This window comes from Emys orbicularis, chromosome 2 (assembly GCF_028017835.1).
Source record: "Emys orbicularis isolate rEmyOrb1 chromosome 2, rEmyOrb1.hap1, whole genome shotgun sequence".
NCBI classification, from domain to species: domain Eukaryota; kingdom Metazoa; phylum Chordata; order Testudines; family Emydidae; genus Emys; species Emys orbicularis.
The window spans coordinates 62,429,149-62,451,710 of record NC_088684.1 but is presented as its reverse complement, the minus strand read 5'-3'; the positions used below and the strand labels follow the sequence as shown (position 1 = coordinate 62,451,710).

The window sequence follows — 22,562 nt, the reverse complement described above, 5'->3', positions numbered from 1 at the left end:
CATTAATCGCATACTGCTCCAGAAGACCGTGACTCTGGGCAACGTGCGTGACACTGTGGATGGCTTTGCACAAATGGGCTTCCCTAACTGTGGAGGGGTGATAGATGGCACGCATATTCCAATTCTGGCACCAGATCACCTAGCCACTGAGTACATTAATCAGAAGGGGTATTTCTCTATGGTTCTCCAGGCGCTTGTGGATCACCGTGGGCGTTTCACGGACATTAACGCAGGCTGGTCTGGAAAGGTGCCTGACACACTCATCTTTCAGAACACTGGCCTGTTCAGGGAGCTGCAAGCAGGGACTTTCTTCCCAGACCAGAAGATCATTGAAGGGGAAGTCAAAATTCCCATTGTGATCCTGGGAGACCCTGCCTACCCCTTAATTCCGTGGCTTATGAAGCCATACACGGGGCACCTTGACAGCAGCAAGAAACGGTTCAACAAGAGGCTGAGCAAGTGCAGAATGACTGTTGAGTGTGCTTTTGGCCATTTAAATGCCCTCTGGTGCTGCCTATTTGGGAGGCTGGACCTGGCCGATGACAATATTCCTATGCTTATAGCCATGTGCTGTACACTCCATAATATTTGTGAAGGGAAGGGTGAAAACTTCACTCAGGGCTGGACCGCTGAGGCTCAGTACCTGGAGGCTGAATTTGACCAGCCAGAGACCAGGGCTATTAGAGGGGTGCAGCGCAGGGCCATAAGGATCAGGGATGCCTTGAGGCAGCAATTTGAAGCTGAAAGCCACTAATATTTGTTGCAATGCTCGGGAGTGCAGTGCTTGTAATGCTGGGAGGTGATTGTGATTGGTACACACGATGCAACATGAAGGTTTAAAATAATTGTCTGTTGCTTTGCAGGGCTCTGTTTGCTTTCAATTAATGGAATAAAGATTGCTTTCAAACCAACACAATTCTTTTATTAAAAAACAACCAGTGGAGAGAGACAAACAAAAAAACACATCAGCACTGAGTGGGATGGGGGAAGGGAGGGTCCCCGGAAGAGGTGGGGTCCCGGAACGGTTAAAGATTTGTGTATGTCCAGGTATCATATGCTACCTTGTCCTCTGGAGTACAGCGCAGCGGGTACTGTACTTCAGCAGGGCTAAACTGCAGAGGGATGGGTGCTGAGTGCAGTGGGTACTGGGAGTCTGCAGTGCTGGACTGTGGCGGGGGAGGAGTGGAATGCCGCGAGTACAGACTGGAGCCAGGAGGTTGATAAGAGTGTGTTGGCGGTGTCTGGGGGGTGCATGGTGTAACGATGCTGGTTCTGGCGGGACCCAATTGAGAGCGCCAATTCAGGACAAATTGCTCAAACAGGGCAGTTACAGCCCAAGCCTGGGGTTTTTCCACCTCTAAGCCAAACCAAACCAGCCAGACAAAGAGGACTTTGGTCTCACCCCACTGGCTAACCACAAGTCACACAAGCAATTCCCTTAGACACTCCAGTTTCCCAGTATCACCACCACTACCACTCGTTATGGGGACAAATGGTTATGAAAACCAATACCCCAGTAAAAGAAAAAGGTTCTCCTGATCCCAAAGGATCAAGCCCCAGACCCAGGTCAATATACAAATTAGATCTTACCCACAAATCACGCTGTTGCCAATCCTTTAGAATCTAAAATCTAAAGGTTTATTCATAAAAGGAAAAAGATACAGATGAGAGCTATCAATTACATACAGTAATGGCAAAGTTCTTGGTTCAGGCTTGTAACAGTGATAGAATAAACTGCAGGTTTAAAATCAAGTCTCTGGAGTACATCCACAGCTGGGATGGGTCATTCAGTCCATTGTTCAGAGCTTCAGTTTGTAGCAAAATCCCTCCAGAGGTAAGAAGCAGGATTGAAGACAAGATGGAGGAGAGGCATCAGCCTTTTATAGTCTTTTCCAGGTGTAAGAACACCGCTTTGTCCTTACTGTGGAAAATTACAGCAAAATGGAGTCTGGAGTCACATGGGCCAGTCCCTGCATACTTTGCTGAGTTGCAAGGTGTATTTGCCTTCTCTCAATGGGTCAATTGTATAGCTGATGGTGCTTAATGGGCCATCAAGCAGGCTAGGCAGAGCTAACACCAACTTGTCTGGGATGTTTCCCAGAAGCATAGCATAAGTTTGAAATACAGACAGTATAGAGCCAATATTCAAAACTTCAACTACAAAATTGATACACACATATAGACAGCATAATCATAACCAGTAAACCATAACCTTGTCTTAGACACCTCATTTGACCCCCTTTATGCAAGATTTGGTGCCACTACAGGACCTTGGTTGCAACAATGATCTATATGGTCCCAGATTATATCAATAACGTCACACATGGGAAAGAGTTTTGCGACAGCGGCTGCAGGGGAGGGCGGACGCGGAGCTGCTCAGTTTGCAGTGCTAGTAGTGCCTGGAACGTGTCCACTTGGCGCTCTATAATGTTTTAAAAAGGGAAGAAAGAGAACCTGGGGAACTACAGACTGGTCAGCCTCACTTCAGTCCCCGGCAAAATCATGGAGCCGGTCCTCAAGGAATCCATTTTGAAGCACTTGGAGGAGAGGAAGGTGATCAGGAACAGTCAACATGGATTCACCAAGGGCAAGTCATGCCTGACCAACCTGATTGCCTTCTATGATGAGATAACTGGCTCTGTGGATATGAGGAAAGCGATGGACGTGATATATCTTGACTTTAGCAAAGCTTTTGATACGGTCTCCCACAGTATTCTTGCCAGCAAGTTAAAGAAGTATGGATTGGATGAATGGACTATAAGGTGAATAGAAAGCTGGCTAGATTGTCAGGCTCAACGGGTAGTGATCAACGGCTTGATGTCTAGTTGGCAGCTGGTATCAAGCGGAGTGCCTCAAGGGTTGGTCCTGGAGCCAGTTTTGTTCAACATCTTTATTAATGATCTGGATGATGGGATAAATTGCACCCTCAGCAAGTTCGCAGATGACACTAAGCTGGGGGGAGAGGTAGATACGCTGGAGGGTAGGGATAGGGTCCAGAGTGACCTAGACAAATTGGAGGATTGAGCCAAAAGAAATCTGATGAGGTTCAACAAGGACAAGTGCAGAGTCCTGCACTTCGGAAGGAAGAATCCCATGCACTGCTACAGGCTGGGGACCAACTTCCTACAGGCTGGGGACCAACTTCTGCAGTTCTGCAGAAAAGGACCTGGGGATTACAGTGGACAAGAAGCTGGATATGAGTCAGCAGTGTGCCCTTCTTGCCAAGAAGGCCAACGGCATATTGGGCTGTATTAGTAGGAGCATTGCCAGCAGATTGAGGGAAGTGATTATTCCCCTCTATTCGGCACTGGTGAGGCCACACCTGAAGTATTGCGTACAGTTTTGGTCCCCTCCGACTACAGAAGGGACATGGACAAATTGGAGAGAGAGTCCAGCAGAGGGCAACAAAAATGATTAGGGGGCTGGGGCACTTGATTTATGAGGCGAGGCTGAGGGAACTGGGTTATTTAATCTGCAGAGGAGAAGAGTGAGGGGGATTTGATAGCAGCCTTCAGCTATCTGAAGGGGGGTTCCAAAGAGGACGTAGCTAGTCTGTTCTCAGTGGTGGCAGATGACAGAACAAGAAGCAATGGTCTCAAGTTGCAGTGGGGGAGGTCTAGGTTGGATATTAGGAAACACTATTTCACTAGGAGGGTGGTGAAGCACTGGAATAGGTTACCTAGGGAGGTGGTGGAATCTCCATCCTTAGAGGTTTTTAAGGCCTGGCTTGACAAAGCCCTGGCTGGGATGATTTAGTTGGTGTTGGTCCTGCTTTGAGCAGGGGATTGGACTAGATGACCTCCTGAGGTCTCTTCCAACCCTAATATTCTATGATTTTAAGATCCGCTCCGTGGCTTCGTTCTGGCGTGCCGCGTTCTCCTTTTTCGGTCCTTCTTCTTGCTGTCCTGCCACTCCTTCAATTCTTGTTTTTTGGCCGCGGAGTGCATCATGACCTTACACAGAAAGTCCTCCTTAGTTCTTCGTGGCCGCTTTCTAATTCTGCTCAGCCGTTCAGCCAGCAATAACAAAGAGGGAGGCTAGGCTCACAGGGTCATATCTGTGAAGCCAAAATGCAACATTTTACAGAAGCAATATTGTTTGCAACACAGAGACCACTGATTCAGTGATTTAAAACACAGCCACTAGTCACATACTTATCACTAACTGGCTGACCCCAGGCAAGCACACATGAGCCACAAGATCCCCAAAATGGGGAGTAGCTGCAGGGGCAGTGTTCCAGGACCATGCTGTACACTGGGAACGTGGCTCTTGGGGAGAGCCAGCACTATGGGGGGGGGGAGAGCTTATAATCATTCTGGTCCCCACATTTTCCACAGGCTGTGTTCATTATGGAAGATATCTCGCTGCTGAGGGTGAGCAGGGAATCAAGGGAGGGTCTTCTCCAAGACTGCGGCTTCCGCCCTGGCCCTTATGCAGCTCACCTGTGTGCAGCAATGGACCTCCTCCCCCCAGTGACGGCACAGTGACGCGGGAAAGTTACGCTTAATGGGGCAAGAAACAAAGCAGCTCTGCCAAAGAACCTGCGGCAGTGGATTGCCCAGTATCTCTATGAGAGTTTCTTGGAGATCTCTGAGGCAGATTCCCATGAAGTGAGGGAGTCAATCAACACCCTGTTCCGCCGCTCACAATAGGCATGTTGTGGTACGCGTATCATGCAGACACAAGCCTGCTTTCTGCAACCCTCCTGCCCCCAACAACTCGCTTCAGCGATTCCTAAAATCAAAGCCACTTACCAGGGGCCTCCTCTCCTGTTTGCGCTTCGCCAAGATCCGACTGCTGTGACTGGCTAGCCTCCTCTGGGGTAGAGAAGAGCTCCTGGCTGCATGCATCTCTGTCCTCCGAGTCGGCGTCTGCCTCTGGATCCCTCTCCCCCTTCACATCCTCGGCCAAGATTTCCTCCTCCTGGCTCGGTCCACTCTCGACTGGAACGCAAGCCATCGAAGTATCCACAGTGGCCTTCGCAGTGGAGGTGGGGTCACCACTGAGTATCGCATCCAGCTCTTTGTAGAACCGGCAGCTCGTGGGCTTAGCACTGGAGCATCGGTTTGCCTCCCGCAGCTTGTGGTAGGTGTTCCGCAGCTCCTTCACTTTGACCCTGCACTACAATGTGTCCCGGTCATGGCCCCTTTCTGTCATGCATCGTGAAATCTGCCCGTAGGTATCATAATTCCTATGGCTGGAGCACAGCTGGGACTGGACAGCCTCCTCTCCTCAAATGCTGATGAGGTCCAGCATGAGGCAGTAGGCTCTGCCTACTCTGCTGCTGCAGCAGCTAACAGGGAGGGCTTGGTTGTGGGGATGAGGTGGTACATCTTCCATGTGCTCCTTAAGATTCCCTTGCAGCATCTGCTACAACCACTGCAATAGCAGGCACCCATGCAGTGTGAAGGCTGCCAAGTGTGTAGTCCCAGACTTAGAAGGCAGAATATATTAACAAGCAGAGCTGGCCTTAGTATATGTGGGTGGGCTTGTGAAACAGTTTTTTGCCATCTCCTCTCTGCTACAATGTAACTGACTCCCGCCCACCATTATCAGACCAGTGCACACAGGGCCAGCCTGCAGATTTAAAGGAGGGTTCGCTAGATGGTTCTTTGGGGCTACATTTCAAATGTAACTGATTTATTTCACCGAAAAATGTGTTTAGGGTGGCATCTGTAGGTTCCCTCAGACTCTTGCTGCAGAAGTAGTAGGGTTACCATACGTCCGGATTTTCCCGGACATGTCCGGCTTTTTGGGCCTCAAATCCCCGTCCGGGAGGAAATCCCAAAAAGCCGGACATGTCCGGGAAAATAGGGAGGGAGGGAGGGGCCGGCGGTGCTCGGCCGGGGGCCGGGCCGGGGCCGGTGGTGCTCAGCCGGGGGCCGGGGCCGGCGGTGCGGAGCCGGGGGTGCTCGGCCGGGGCCAGGGGTCCAGGGCCGGGGGTGCGGGGCCGACAGTGTGAGGCCGGGCCGGGGCTGGCGGTGCGGGGCCGGGCCGGGACCTGCGGTGCGGAGCCGGGGCCGGCGGTGCGGAGCCGGGGGTGCTCGGCTGGGGGCCGGGGGCCGGGCCCGGGCCGGGGCCAGCGGTGCTCGGCCGGGAGCCGGGCCGGGGCTGGCGGTGCTTGGCCAGGGGCCGGGGCCGGGCCGGGGCCGGGAGTGCTCGGCCGAGGGCCGGGGCCAGCGGTGCTCGGCCAGGGGCCGGCACCCCAGGGCCCGAGCCGAGCCCGGTGGGAGACGCCGGGGCCAGAGCCTCTTGGCCTGGGCCGGCCGGCCGCCGGAGGGAGCCGCTCAGCCGGACTGGGCCGGGCCGGGCTGCGCCCCGCCCCAGCCCTAGCCCCAGCTTACCTGCTGCCTCCCTGTTTCAGGCTTCCCGCGAACATTTGATTAGTGGGAAGCAGGGGTGGGGGAGGAGTAGGGGGCAGAGCGTTCAGGGGAGGGGGCAGAGTTGGGGCGGGGACTTTGGGGAAGGGGCGGGGGTGGGGCGGAGTTGGGCGGGGTTGGGGCGGGGAAGGGGCGGAGTTGGGGCGGGGCCGGGGCCCCGTGGAGTGTCCTCCTTTTTTTAAATTAAATTATGGTAACCCTAAGAAGTAGAGCCCTTACTTCTTGCCACCATAGCTGAGATTCTCCTTACCATCAAAGGACTATTAACAAGAGGCTCCTGTGAGCCACTTCTGCCTCCTCAGTGAGTTTCTACTAAAATAATTCCACCCCCACTCTCTTCTGCAGCTTATTGGCAGCATAAACGTTTCTACACAGAACACCTTGTCTTCCCTCTCAGTCTTGGCTGCTTAGAGATTATACCCATCTATACTGACATTCCACCAAATTCCAGTTACGCCCACTGCATCATAGTCTCCATCATTTAGTAGCCCTTCCAGTTTGGCTTGCTTGTTTCTGTGCAGTTGTGTACAAACATTTTAGTACATCGATACTTGTATTATTTAGCTTTTGTCTCAGAAGATCATCATCTTCTGCTTTACTTCATAGGCTAGAAGTACAGGCCTAGTCATTTGAGTAAAGCAAAAGCTCCCTTTCTCCCCTTTCTCTACCGAGTTTAAAGGAAGTGGAAGGGAGGGATGCAGAAGGGACAAGCTGGTTGAGGGCTGGGGGAGAGGGAATGAGGAGTTCAAACTTCCATAGACACTAACAGTCATCTCTGACTCTGCCAAAGAGATGCATCTCTTCCCTATTGCCAGAAACTTCCCTTTCCACCATCCTCTGCCTGGTGCCAAAACTCCCCGCTGTCCCCAATTCAGCTGCAAAAACAACTTCCCCCTGACAACTTTTAAGGCCTTGTCTGCACAAGAAAATTGCACCGGTTTCATTAAAGGTGTGATCTGAAACTGATTTTGTCAAACTGATGCAACTTTCTTGTGTAGACAAGGTCTCATATATTTATACATTTTGGGTGAAATCCTGGCACCATTGACTTTACCTTGAAAATCAACAGCAGACTAAAATTAATTGAATTTAACGTGATTCGCTTACTTTGCATACAAAGTGTATTACTTATTTTCATATGTATGTCAGCAAAAACCTCCATTTTTTTTTAATTCACCAGAATCTGCTGCAGAGTTTCCAGACCGCTGCCTTGGTGTTGCATGAAAACTAGATGCCTTGCTATTGAATTTAGGTCCATCTTGTCCCAGAGAACACCACGTTTGTTAATAGCACATAGCACATGTATAGCACTTTTCCTATTCAAAACACTTCATGAACATTAACTATTGTAAACAATAAGGCCATCTATAAGGTACTTTACTGATCAATTATTCTGTATTCCTCTAATTATTCTTATAGTTAAATAACACTGAAGATAATATGTTAATTGCATGTACAGTATGTAAGCAGACAGTGCAATTCCTTACAGTATGTGTGGGGATTGGGCTTAAATTTGGAGATGGAATATGTATTGTTTGTACAGTTGTGTGATAAATTACTGGCAAATAGAAGCACAGATGGCTTTGCCCTAAGATCAGGCATCACATGCCAGAAATTATCTGGGAAATTGTCATTTTAAAAATAACTCTAGAACAAGTGCCAAGTTTTGAAGGATCCATGTGTCTAATAAACAGATATAAACATCAGCAGTGTCCAAAGCTTAAATATATTTGGATTATACTATGGATATGGAAAACATGCACAATTATCACCTATCTGCTAGTAAAAATGAAATCTCTTCATATATCTTTTGTGCTTTTAATCAGGAACTGGAATTCTTTAATTGCTATGGAATGAATGGACCAAATAGTCACTCTAAATTAAGTTCTAGTTACCTAAGGAAGTTCAAGCAATTATAAAGTCAGGAGAATTTTTGTATTAGTTGTTTAAAGTTATTACACTTTTAGGGCCTAATTATTTAGGAACTGATTCACAGCTCTTATTGTCTTCCATCAGATTTATGAGTACTCAGCGCTACTGAAATTCAGGCTTTGAGTTTATTAATACTTCAAAGTCAAATTATTGCAGTTTATTAAAGTTGTTGTAACTTTTCAGTTTATTAAAATTGTATTTATTACATACAGTAATTAAACAATGGTTGTTACATTACTATTCCTGATAATAGTCTTTTGCTTCACCAGAAAGTGACATCAGGTTATTCAGGGCCCTATAATTTTCACTATGGTGCAGAGATAAGAATGAACTAGATTGCATTCGCTGTGCAGTTAACACTTGTGCTTCTCCAAGGGGTGAGTGCTGCCATGTGTCAGTGACAACTGTCAACTCCTCTCCCCTTCCTCCGCCTCCTCCTCTCTCTGAGACAGGAATGTTGATCTCTCATCTCTGTAATCCATCACCTGTCTGAATCTGTCCTTGTGTCACTTGCATATATGGACAAGTTAGAATGGCAACTTGTGACGTTGTGCTGCTAAAAATGGCTCCAGCTCCCTTCAGCTCTTTGTTTTAACAATGTCCTCCAGTGAAAGAAATTCAAAGGACATTTGATCACACAAGCCGTGGAATTATTTCAAGGAAACTAACCTGGAAACTGATCGACGGTACCCTTTTATTCTGGACATATGCACCTTGGAACAGCTAGGAGATGAGCACTTCTCTGAATTACAAGTCCTTTTCCAAAGAGCAGCAAACCATGGATAACCTGGAGAAACAACTTATTTGTCCCATCTGTTTAGAGATGTTTACTAAACCTGTGGTCATCCTTCCCTGTCAGCATAACCTGTGTAGAAAATGTGCCAGCGATATTTTCCAGGTAGGTTTATTTCAGTATGAAGATTTGCAGGTATAAATATCATTTCCCCAAGGCAAAAGGGAGGGGAGAATTTACACGATCAGTTTATTTGCTGTTAAGAATTTGCAAGTTTTTTAAAAAGGCATAAATAGAAGCTACTTAGACAGGAAACATCTCTGTTTGTCTCTCTCTGCCTGGAGATCTGTGGGGGAAGATCCTCTGCTGCTGTAAGTTGTCATATGGTGTTTACATGTATGGTATCCATATATAGAGGCAACTTGTACCAGCAGAGGATCTGCCCCCTTGTCTTTTACATTTTGACCTATTTTTTGCATTTATTTTTATTCAGACTGAATTTTTAATTTCAAGTATTTAGAGCCAGGAAGATGTATCAGAGGCAGGGCCCCCTTGGGTTGAGGGGAGCGTAAATGGGACAGTTTGCCCCTGGCCCCCAAAATGATGGAGAGGTGGCCGGGACGAATCTGAGTGAGAGCATTGTGACCTGGTGCCCTGGGTGGCAGTGCCACTTAGGTTTGGTGCCTGCCACTGACAGTGCAGGTAGCCACTTGCCCAGCCTGACCAGGTCCAGATACCACCACTGCCACTGGGCTCATTGCACCGGGCCCAAGGGAATGCACCAGGCCTGGAGCCCGAAGTAGGAACCAGATCAGAGATACTGCTCCAGAGCTCAGGGAGAGGTGGGATTTGGAGCAGCCCCCTGGCTGCATGCAGGGCAGACCCCTCACAAGCCTGGGCCTTCTATGCCACCGTCTCACCCCACCTCCTTAAACTCTTTCGTCTCCATAATAATTTTTTGGAAGGATGGGGGAGGGGCTTCACTTTCAGATTTTGCCCAGGGCCCCCCAAAATCTCTGTGCAGCCCTGAAAAATGTTTACAAGTATTTAATTTCAAAATCATTTTTGTTCTAGCACTATAGAATGGTATGTTTATCTCTAGCACAGGTTGTTGCAATATTATTAGCTGGCAGGTGCTAAGTGAAGTGATGTTGGGCCATAACTTTCATCTGGGGATTTTTAAGTCAATTGAGAGTCCTGCTTTAAGGGCCTGATCCAAAGATCATTGGAGTCCTGAGAGTGTTTTCACTGACTTCAGTGGGCTTTTGGTTAGATCTGAAATAGGTGGCCTGATATGTGCCTTGTTTTGTGAAAATTAAGGCCATTATTAGAATAACCACAGTGTTAAAAAAAAAAGTTAGACATGGCCTTATTCACCTGTAATTTTACTGCTTGGCAAGAACAGGCCTCTAACCCATATCTGCCAACCAGAGGAGGCACCACTATGGCATCAGGTGGTCGATTTCGCTGTCCCTCCTGCAGACATGAAGTGGTTCTGGACAGACATGGTGTGTATGGACTTCAAAGGAACCTATTAGTGGAAAATATCATTGACATATACAAGCAGGAGTCCACCAGGTAACATACTAATTTGTATCCTTAAAATATTATTTACCATACAAGATGATGCAGCTTATGACATTCTCGTAGTCTACCTTTCTTTCCTTTGCTTTGTGAGTTGTTAGTTCTGTTTATTTTATTTTATCTTTTGGAGCTGGTGGAGGTTTACTATACTGAGAGACTGGAATGATATCATAAGTGCCTCAGTCTTTATTGTGGAATGAAATCAGCCCTCACTTATTATTCTATATCACTTGACAGAATGCAATGTTAAAATAGGTGCTGATTTTTTGCTTCCCACATATGGAATCTGATTCTGCAGTCCTTATTCACATGCATGATCCTTAGTCATGCAAGCAGAGTCCTTGAAGTCAATTGGGTTAGTCACATGAATAAGGAAAGAAGGGTCTCACCCATTTACTCATCTTACGAATTTTTCAAAACTTGGATGTTCCACAGTTTGTTTTCAGTCCATGTATTCCTGTCTGTAAAAGGTGCCAGCACTTGTTAGGAAGCCCTGAGGAACAAATAGAGTGAGAACAAATATATCTGAATTATACTCAGAAGCCATTCTGCATCAGAATACTGAATCATCAATATTTTAAAAAAACACTCCTGTAAGCTTGGGATGTGAACTCATGAAATCAAGTTTTATTTAGGCCTCACTTTCTGTACAGAAGAGAATGAAAAGGCCAAAAATAACAGTTCACGACAACACAGTGTAGCTATGCAAAGGAAAACCAAAATCCTGGAGGGGAAGCATGAGTTAACCCTAAAAGTAAGATTAACACTAAGTCACAACTTCTGGATGCATAGCTGAGCCAGCAGTAGAACGTTACTATTTTCTTTCTTACCAAGTGATAAGCAGGAAAGGTGCTCACACGTCACTGATCATACTTCCGTTTAAATCACAGAGAAGAAAATCTAAATAGCAAACCCAGTCCTACAGTCTTGCTCAAGCCAGTAATCCTTATCAACTCAAGCAGACTTCAGTGTGAGTGAGGGGCTGCTTGCAGGATTGGTTTCATGCTGAATGCTGCCTTTTAGTGGCAGGCTGGTTGGTTATTGTTTTCCCTTATTAATTACCAGCTTACAAACCTTTTTGTCAACGAGACCATGTAAGACAGTTTGAGTAGAAAATCACAAATCGACCACAAAGAATGCCAACAAAGAATAGCACATATCCACTGAGTTAGTGGAAACTTTGTCAAATATTTACTTTATGTATCAAACTGTGCCCGGCACCCTGTGATGGTGTACAAGGGGAGGAAGAGTAAGGAGACCCAATTGCAGTTGTTGTATTCCCTTCTGCACAAAAACTGCTCCTGGGTAGCGAATCTAACTACACCAAATGATGCAGGAAGGCAGAGGAGGAGGCAGGGTCATGGTCTTGCATCCTCTTCTCCCAACACACACCATTAACTCTGAACGTAGTGACACAGGAGCTGTGCTCTCTGCCAGAGGCACAATGTCTCCCAGTGCAGCATTATGGCACCTCCATGCCTCCCCAAGTACAAGGCTATGGCTACAAGGCATAATGGAACCCTGCATGCCCAATTCACAGCCCCACTCCACCCCTTTTGCACTACTCCGGTGTAGCAAAGGGGCCATAAACTGGCTAGGTTTGGCTCCTAGAAAATACCCCTGATGTAAAGATGTTCTTCCATTGGTGCAGGCTCCTCTACGCTGTCCTTCATCGCAACCCCATGTTGAAGCATGGGTAGAGAGAGGAGTGTGAGGCTGGAGCACTGGCTATCCTTGGCTGTAGAATGGCCCCATGGAACTGCCCCAAACCAAGAAGCTAGGGAGCACAAAGTTGACTGAGAGCTGTATTTCCCTTCCCCCTAGAGCTCAGCTATTCCCATGAATCTCTGTCCCTGAATGTGTCAGTGATATACAAATAGTTAGCAGGGAAAATCACAGAGGAAATGAATCAGCAAAGCTACTTCACTGGCTGTAGCAGGCAACAGAACAAGCTGATCATATGTGGGTCTTTAAGTTCTTTTTGCATTTTTCTATACAGTGTGAGGTTAACTTTAATACTATGGACATTACTCTTTTTTCCCCATGAGTCCATGGCTTTATTCTGAAGCCATTGCAGCAAGAATTGGTAAAAGATCATATGAGATTTGGTGATTCTTATTTTTTTTAACTTCACAAATATAAGATGCAATAAACTGAATTGAAGAAGAGAACAAAAATATGCATATAAATGTACGTTGTCTCTGTTATTTCTCTGGAAGGATTATTTTTAATATATGAAGGTATTTTTAACCTTCACTTATGTCCTTAGAGTTACACTAATTATCAGGGCTATCCTGGCAACAGTAATGCATCACAGCATTATCTAAGCTATTTGACACGTTGTATGCCTCAGCTGCTTATCTCCCTCACCCTAACTTTTCTAAAGCCATCATGAGTATGTTGCCAGGAGTTACATTGCCTTATTCTATGCTAGTGTCACCCCATTGAAATCAGTGGCATTACCTTCCCAAAAAACTGGGGCAATTTAGGCCTATTACCTTTCCTACATATCTTCCACCTTATTGAGTGATCTACAGTAACTACTCCACTTTCTTTATAAGGCTCTGTAATATAACACCTTCTTTGTCTCTTTACTTCCCAAATTAAAGGCTAGGTTTTGCCAGACCCTTGCACAGGAGGAGAATGCCAAGAGCCTTCTTCATATCCTTTCCCAGTGCCCCTCTTCACCATTGCAATCCCTGAGCTTTCTTGACCATGGGAACCTCCCACCTAGTGTCCTTTGGGGGACGTCACCCCAAAGGTGGATTCAAGGAGAGGGGCTTATGGCTCCCAGCTGCACTCCACACAAGCCAGTGGAGCTGGCTGGGTGCACAAAGGGGAGCACCCTAAGGGACTGTGTTCCTGGCACGCTCAGCCAATGCTCGCCGGGGTGTGATGGCGCTGCAAAGCCCCCAACATGGACCACTGCCTTACAAGCACAGTCTGGCCTTTATGGAGGCGAATGTTACTTTTTCAGTATTAAATGAAATGACTGGCATTGTTACCAAGTAAAACACTGCATAGTGTGGGAGTCTGAATTTCAATAGAACATTTCAACTGAAGCTTTTTGGCATTGTATAAATCCTGAGACAGTCGCTCATGACTAAACAGTTCCTCCTCTATTCTGGTAATGTAGTACCCATTCCTGTAAACCTTTATTCAAGTAAGTATTTTTTTTCCTTTAGATTTGCACTGGTGTAATGGAGAGCAGAATCTGGCCCAGAAAGCTTACACATACTATAAGGCGGCATTTATTAGAACCACCATTCTTTATCAGGCTCAATCAATTTTTCCTTTGAATGACAGTGACATGAAAATATAAAATGAGTACACAATGGTCCATATCCTCAACTCATGTAAATCAACATAGCTCCACTTCTGGCCCTAATGATACTAACTGCATATTTGCTAATTTATTATTACATTTAATTAAACAGTTCATCTTCTCATGCATTAGCTTTGTTTTTAGTTTTTGTTTTGCTTTTTTGTTCCATAAACCCAACACATCAATGATGCAAAGCGCTCTCTGCTTTAAGGGACAAATCCTATCCATGTGCAAAGCAACAGTAAGGAGGCTCTATTCAGGGGATCCAGGAGAGTGGGAGCCAAGATGCATCCCAAGTCAGATCAGGAGCTTCAATACTATTTGTGGATTCTCTCTGAGTTGTAGTTTTAGGGTCTGATCCTACAAGCCATATGCACAGGCACTCTCATGGAAGTCAGTGGAGTATATAATACGTGTGTGTCTCTCATAACCCTAGATGCTAGATCAGTTTAGCTACCAACAGCTTCTTCAATAGGTTTATGATTAATCTTTTACTACTCAAACTGTGCTAACATTTTCCTACTGACTAGTATTTAAATTTTTATTCAGGAGAATCTGACTTCTGTTATACCAATGTAAATCCAGATGATCTACTTTGAAGTCAGTGGAGTGACTTCGGATTTATGCTGGTATAAAAGAGATCAGAATGTGGCCCAAGGGGCTCTGGTAAAAGTCTCTCTTCTTTTGCAGGGAAGAGGCTTGTAAATTAACAGTATATCAGTTTGTTTCCAGTTTGCTATGCTAGTTTTGAAGGCCTCATTGGTCCAGAGATTTCTGCCGTGGTTTCTTTGAACTCCTTATGATACCTTTTGAAGATTGGCTACTTCTGACAGAGGGTCCCTCAGGTCATCGGTGGGTCTACTTGATACCTTTACCTTTTTGACCCTTCTTGTCTGAGTCACATGTTATTGGTCATGATTTCAATGACAGATAACATGCTGATGGTTTCTAGTCTTGCAAATATTTCCAGGAAGTGCAGGCATTTCAGTCGTCTTGCCATTTCGATGTTTGCTGTCCATCCACCCGGGTGTGCAGAAACTCCTGCTGCTGCCCCACGGTATACATAGGGAGTTGGGTGTTTTGGAATCATCTGCACACAATTTAAAGCATCCTTTACAATGTATGTGTTATGCAACTGCCTGGTAGAAAATTGATCCTAATAATATAGAATATTTCTAGAAATCTTGTTACTTCATCTCATTATTACTGTATATCCTGTTATATTGCAGAGCATAGATTTTGCTTACTGTACGAACAGACTCCTATAACTTTTGTTTCAAAACCACATGAAATTAAAAACATGGAAGCAGAAAATATTTTCTTTTCAGCTCTTTTTTTCCAACTTTTTAATTTCATTTGTCTTGATTTCCCTTTCAAGTAGCGCAAAAGAGAAATCATGCCTAGTATCCATGAAAAGGAGTAGTTATCCCCACTGTACTAATCTGTATGGAAGAGTCTTATATCATTGAATAGAAATGATAATCTTGTTATTAGTTTTTGAAGCATCTAATAGAATGTTATGGACAGTTGTTTCCCTACCACAGAATTCTGTACAATGGTTTAAAAGTATGAAAACTAACTCATTCTTTGTTCAGTTCTATAGGTTTTTAGAGTAGTTTCTATAAACTATTAAATTTCTGTGGAGCAATTGTCTTCACCTCTGTTAAATTCTATAGGACTTTTCTATAAGGGAAGCATTGAGAATATGGAATGTGTTAAACAGAGACCCCATTTACACTTGATCAGGACTCAAATTAAAGAAATAGTTTAAATATGGTTCCAACTAAACTGACTCCTTATGCAGACAGATTGGCTAGTTTGGCTGAGGCAAGCCATGCTAAAATGATATTAAAAATTGTGTTGTAGCCTATGTAGCCTTCCTGTAAACAAGGGGCATTTTTTATGTAAGCTCTATCCTTAGTGGCTAGTATAGCAGTGTTAACTACTCTACAAAGTCCATGTTAGAAACTTGTTGAGTTAAGCTCATTTTAAATGCAGTTCCAAACATGATTCTTTAATTTGGTTCCGAGGCTAGTATGGACGGGGCCCAAGGTCTCAATCTTGCATGGTGCCAAGCACAGTGTCTTTAAATTCTTTAATTTGTAACAGGGACTTAATTTGAAGTATATGAAGTTCCTTTGACACCTATGGGACTACTTGTGTAAAATTAAGACCCTGCTTAAGTGTTTTACCAGATCAAGGCCAGATTGCTCAACTTTTTGTATGACTGAGCCCTGAAGACCTCAAGCATGTAGGTGCTGATTCAGAGAGATGTTAAACAACATGCCTAACTTAAGTGCATGAGTAGCCTCACTGACTTCAATGGGTTTACGTACTCAGGCACTTTCCTGAATAAGGGCCATACAATGAAGTCATGCTTCCCAGCTTGTCATACTGTGTCAGGAAAAATTACAAGTACCTGCACTTGTTTATTCACCACTGGTTGGCAAGTTTAAACTATTTTGTGGTTATGGACTGAAATCTCAGGTACTGTTTTTATCCCTTTGTTTTGTGTTGAAGGACACAGGTGTTGTTATCAAGATCAGTAAAGCAAGTAAGCAAGTGACTATTTTAATGTGTTTAATGATAACTTTCACAGACCTGAAAGAAAATCTGAGCAGCCAATGTGTGAAGAGCATGAGGATGAGAAAATTAATATCTATTGTTTAAACTGTGAAATACCCACATGTTCAATGTGCAAAGTTTTTGGTGCCCATAAAGACTGCCAGGTTGCTCCTCTGAAAAACGTTTATCAGCGACAAAAGGTAAATATCTTTTTGCTTCTAATCATAATGACCCCCTCAATTTAAAGGGAAACTGTCTACATGAAATCTAGTCAGCTAAAAAAAAGAAAGTTCAAAGTGCAAAATCTTCCCCTCAGCTGCCCTGCCAATTTTGTGGTTTTACAATTCATATTTCTGTGGTGTTGGTTTTTGGTTGTTTTGTTTTTTTAAGTTGTTTTCTCCCCTCTTGCCATGTGAAAGACCTAGACAAATCACCAGAGAAACCGACTCTACAGAGTGAAATATTTTACAAGAAATTGAGAAAAGTTATATTTTTCCTGTCTAATTTCTTTCACTTATAATTACATACATATTAGCTGTAATAATAGTAAGGAAATACTTTCAGACAGACGTGTGATTTTTAAGCTGATCTCCCTTTACATTTCTCAGACTCTGTTTTCAGTCCTTTTAGACCATGAGCACAGGCAGGATTGCCAGCAGAAGTGAGGGAGAGAGCAACCCCACTCAAGTCTAATAGTTTTATATTGGATGCTTCTCTTGTTTCTGTTTAAATAGGGATCTTTAGGGGGAAAACCCTCTTCTGCTAGGAATGTTAAATAGCTGGCAGCTCTTTGTGTGCCCTGTATCCTCTGCCATTACTGTCACTAGTAAAAGACTTGGTTATTTATTTTTAATACAGTATTCATTTAAAGACTGACTCACTGGGATATCTACAGATAAGGAGCTGTGTGTTCCCTCACATTCCTGAGTCCCCCATTCACCCCATGCCAGTAGTTCTGTATGCTCTCCCATTTCCCCCATACCAGGGTCCTCCATCTGTCATCGTCCCCCCTGCACACACACACCAGGGGTTCTGTCTGCCCCCTCATTTCCTGCCCCCCCCATTCCAGGGGCTCTGTGTGGGACACAATTCCTCCTTCCTTCATGCCTCTCCATTGCTCCCTTGCCTTGCACCATTCTTCTTTCTTCTTTTTTTCTCATTCAGTGTGTAAACCTTTTTAAACTTCGTTGGGAGGATGGGCAGAGCTAAGATGAGGGGTGTTGTGTTAGGAGGGATGTATGGCTGCCATCAACCAATAATTACAGAGGTGGTTGAACGTGGTAGCTCTGCTAACTGGATGCCAGGGGCTCCATCTATCCCCCATTTCCCTCTTTTTTTGTTTTTGTTTTTTCTGGTTTTCACCATAATCAATGGGGTTCCTGCCCACTGATTCCTCACATATTCCCAGACATTTGGAATGGATTGGGTGTGGCATTCAGAAGTTATCATGTTACAGCCAAATGCTAGCATGGTGAGTGTAAGGCTGTGCAAGCTTGGCCAGTTAACAAATTCATACAAATTATAATTTATTCACAGATAACTCAGGAACAGAAAAAGGAGCTAAATTAATGAATAATTTATTCACTGTGAATAGCTTGCCTGACTCTGCTGCAAAACCAAATTTTTGTACCTAATTACCCACATTGCCTACTCAAAAGGTGCTTTATGCATGTACAAATGGATATGCCTGTACATTTTTTCCAGTGCATTTTTAGAGGCTTTCAAGGCGTCTCACAATGTTTTAGAAATTTTCATTCCAGGAAAAGTTTCAAATTTTCATTCTAGCTCAGGATGGAAACAAAATGTCAAAATACCAGAATTTTCCATAGGATGGAAATTCAATTTTTTCAATCAGCTGTAGTTCTGAGCCTTGTCTAGCCCACTCATCCACTGTCTTTGCATCTCAGGTTAATGTGCTATTTTGTGAACAGCGCATGAGAAGAAAGCATATAAAGTAAAACTGCAGACAGTGCATATTATTAACTCTGCATATGCTCATTTTCCTACTCCTGTTTAGTCTGAACTCAGTGATGGCATTGCAGTGCTTGTGGGCAGTAATGACAGAGTGCAAGGAATAGTAGGTCAACTGGAGGAGACCTGCAGGACAGTAGAGGTAAGTAATGCAGCTTGAGTTATGTGTTGAATGTGAAATGCAGGAACATATCTGGTTGTTAATGATAATTTTCATGCATTTATATAATTTGCTTCTTCCAACAGGTTCCCAAATTATTTTGCCAAATGACTGTATATATTACAACAGTGCTGCCAAGTCTGATGATACTGTATTGAGTTTCACACTTGCAGGAATTTTTTTTAAGCTTCTCATGATTTCCTCACATCCTGTAGCAATCTCACAAACTATTCCCCTGATTTGCGGCTGTCTCCCGTTACGCATTGGTTAACATAAAACATAAAACAAGTTTATTAACTACAGAAAGATAGATTTTAAGTGATTATAAGTGACAGGAAATAGATCAAAGCAGACTGCCTAGCAAATAAACAAAACTGCAAGCTAAGCATAATATACTAGATAGATGGGGTTTGAATTAGCAATTTCTCACCCTGACTGATGATACAAGCAGGCTTGCAGATTCTTAAGGCACAAGCTACATCTGCCTTGCATCTTGGATTCCCCTCCTCCATTCCAAGTCCTTTGTCTTCCGGAGCTTCTTTCAGGTGCTGAGTTGTGGGGGAGTGAAGGCCAGTCATGATGTCACTCCCCACTTTATATAGTCTCTCCATATTGCAGGAACCCTTTGTTTTAAGCTAAGTTCCCAGCCTAGTTTGTGGAAAAATACAGGTACCAAAATGGAATTCAGTGTCATGTGGTCTGGTCACATGCCCATGCATGCCTTGCTGAGTCATAGCAGCCATTATCCATAGGCTGTCTGAAGCATTCCCAGGAAGGCTAAGTTCTTCTATGGTTTATTGTCTTTGTTGATGAGCCATCAGCGCGGTCTAGATTCTTCATTGTTGTACCTGAAATGCTAGTTGTGGGTGTTTTCAGCTTCACGTCATCTTTCAGTAACACATACATAGCAAAACTTTATAACTTGATAGCACAAACAATCCAACGAGATATTAATGTTTGGCAGATTAAGATTTTTAGAATGATACCTCACAAGGCATACTTAGTACAAGATGCCACATAATTATATCATAATCATACCATAATCATATTACTGTGGTGAATGTGGGGTGCACTACCTTCAGTGGACATGGAGAACAGTCGATCACAGTCCTATTTAACAGCTCTTTACATATTTGAAGACTGTTATCAGGTTCTCCCTCCATCTTCTTTTCTCAAGACTAACATGCCCAGTTTTTTAAACTTTCCTCATAGGCCAGGTTTTCTAAACCTTTTATAATTTTTGTTGCTCTCCTCCAGACTATCTTCAATTTGTCTACCTCTTTCGTAAAGTGTGGTGCCCAGAATTGGATGCAGTAATCCAGCTGAGGCCAAACCAGTGCCAAGTGGAGCAGGACAGTTACCTCCTGTGTCTTATATATGATATATATATACCTGTTAATATACCCTAGAATTATATTAGGCTTTTTTGCAACTGCAACATTGTTGATTCATATTCAATCTGTCATTCACTATAACCCTCGGATCCTTTTCAGCAGTACTACCACCTAACCAGTTATTCCCCATTTTCTAGTTGTGCATTTGGTTTTTACTTCCTAAGTGTAGTACTTTTCACTTGTCTTTATTGAATTTCATCTTGTGGATTTCAGGCCAATTCTTCAATTTTGTTAAGGTCATTTTGAATTCTAATCTTGTCTTTCAAAATGCTTGCAACCCCTCCCAGTTTGGTGTCATCTGAAAATTTTATAAGCATACCATCCGCCATTATCCAAGTCATCAGTGAAAATCCTGAGTAGTACCAGAATCAGGACTGATCCCTGTGGGACTCACTAGGTACATCCCCAGTTTGGCAGTGAACCATTGATAACTGCTCTTTGAGTACCGTCTTTCAACTCATGGAGAGCTGCCTTCTTCTGTTGTGTGAGCCAAAGGGCAGGTCAAGCACATGTAGGTGAGAAAGAGCACATATTTGATCACAGAACAATGGTTAGATACACTGTTAGGGTACTGCAAAAAGGATAGTCTTAGCAAAAGCCCATTTACTCTGGCAGATTAGAGACCTCAATATGGTTGATGTGAAAGGGAGAAGAAACTCATGCCTGGCAACTCCTAATTACATTTGTGTATTATATTAGACAGAAGGGTGTCTTTGTAGACTGAAATAGTTAGTGACATTGTTGCTTTAACTTAGTAGCATAGGAACATGACTGAGACGTTAGGGTCCAATCCTGGAAAGTGTTGCGTGCCATCATCTCTCAGTGAAATCAGCACGTAGGATCAGGAACACAGCATCTCCCAGGATTGGGGTGTAAGAGATTGATATTCATCTGCAGACTCATCCTATCCATTGAAGCCAAGAGGAGAACAGATCCCTACTTTCACCAGTAGTTTATCTCCCCAGACATTTCAGGAGTGTGTGTATTTATTTACCTTGCTTTAGGTATACTGAAAGTAAACTACTTGTTCATGAGTTATACTGTAAGGAGACCACTTTTTTTTTTGTAAGGCTTTTGCTCTGAGAGCTGGGATGGATTTCATTCTTTTGCTAGCACAAGTGTCTTTCATGCAGTTCTTCCAAGATGTTTGTATCAATAGAGCAAATAAAGATCACTATTCTGGTCAGTTTGGGAGCAGCACAGTTTGACGGGCCGTGGAAGGAGCCCATATGGAGAGTCACTTTAAGGTCAGACCCTGATGAAACACCCAGTGAACCAATCACACACCAAAAGAAGGGGGGGAAATAAAAAACCTCCTGATCCCTCCAAATAGGAGAAATAAATAGCAAGTGCAGTAAATAACATTTAAAGACAATATTTATAGGTTCTAACTGGCAAGAAAAATGAATTCCACAGTCCAATGCACAATTGCCAAGGGCACCTATTTCCCTGTGCAACCAGAGTAAGGAAGAACAGATAATGTCCAGAATTTGGTTCAAAGAATATAAAACCGTTAACCCACGGAAATGAGAGAGGGTGTAAGCGGCAAAATCAAAACTTTGTAGTCAAGAAGCCTTTGCATTGCAAGGATGAAATTGGCTGCTATCGGGAGTTTGCAGACAGAAATGAGCCTTTCAAGTAAGTTCAGTGTAGAAATTAAAATAGTACAAAAGCTTAGGTTTCTTTCCCTTCAGATTTGACTAGTTAATCCAAAACCAAGACTTCAAACATCTAAACTGAAGTTTACAGAGAACACTCCATTAAAATAAATACAGCAATATCTGAAATTAGCTTTCTCAGAGTCATTCACTCATATGTAGAACCCACCTTTTGAACTACAAATCACAAATTGAGATTGATAGAACAAGAAGTGCAGAGCCCGTCTACCTTCACACACCTTAACAGGCTTTGCATCCATAAAATCAGAGATTACAGAAAACAGAGATTACAACTTTACATAGTGCTTCCACTTCACATTGCAGACAAATCATACTTCTTGCCATCACATGACCTTCATTTGAATTTGACCTTGAAGGCTCAGATGAACAGGTGGAACCAAGACACCCCAGAATCAGGCTTGCTGGTTTTTCCTATCCTCTACTTAAGTCGACACATTGCACTACTTACACTACTTTAGAGTGAGCAATACAGAAAGTACATGGTCAGGTTGCTTTTAGCTCTTGTAAACAGTAAGCCCACAGTTCTAAATTTAGCTACAGTTTCTATGCAAAGTTTTAAAAAACAGGCCAATATATATTCAAATTACAACAAACTAACCAAAAAGTAACACAATTTCACATATTCTACTGAGAGCCACAATGAAGTATAAAAATCTATATAATGGTAAACCATAATGAAAAAAGAAACAAATATTTAGGACTATAAAATGTGAGAGTCAAATAATAAATAAAGTAGGAATTTCCATAATCCTGTCTATATTTGTATAGATATGATACTTACCATAGTATACAATTTTCAAATGCTCAGAATTTTGGTCAATCAAGCCAATATTTTTCAA

The 22,562-nt window shown here is 43.7% G+C and overlaps 1 protein-coding gene across 1 annotated transcript in view; it reads left to right on the top strand.

Annotated features, from left to right (window-relative positions):
- Positions 1-9,042: 9,042 nt before the first annotated feature.
- The window catches only part of TRIM55 (tripartite motif containing 55), a 62,493-nt gene continuing 48,973 nt past the window's right edge, over positions 9,043-22,562 (top strand). The window contains exons 1-4 of the mRNA XM_065399237.1: positions 9,043-9,210; positions 10,451-10,623; positions 16,554-16,719; positions 18,537-18,632. Of these exons, the coding sequence (XP_065255309.1) occupies positions 9,043-9,210; positions 10,451-10,623; positions 16,554-16,719; positions 18,537-18,632 (603 nt within the window). The remainder of the gene's footprint in view (positions 9,211-10,450; positions 10,624-16,553; positions 16,720-18,536; positions 18,633-22,562) is intronic.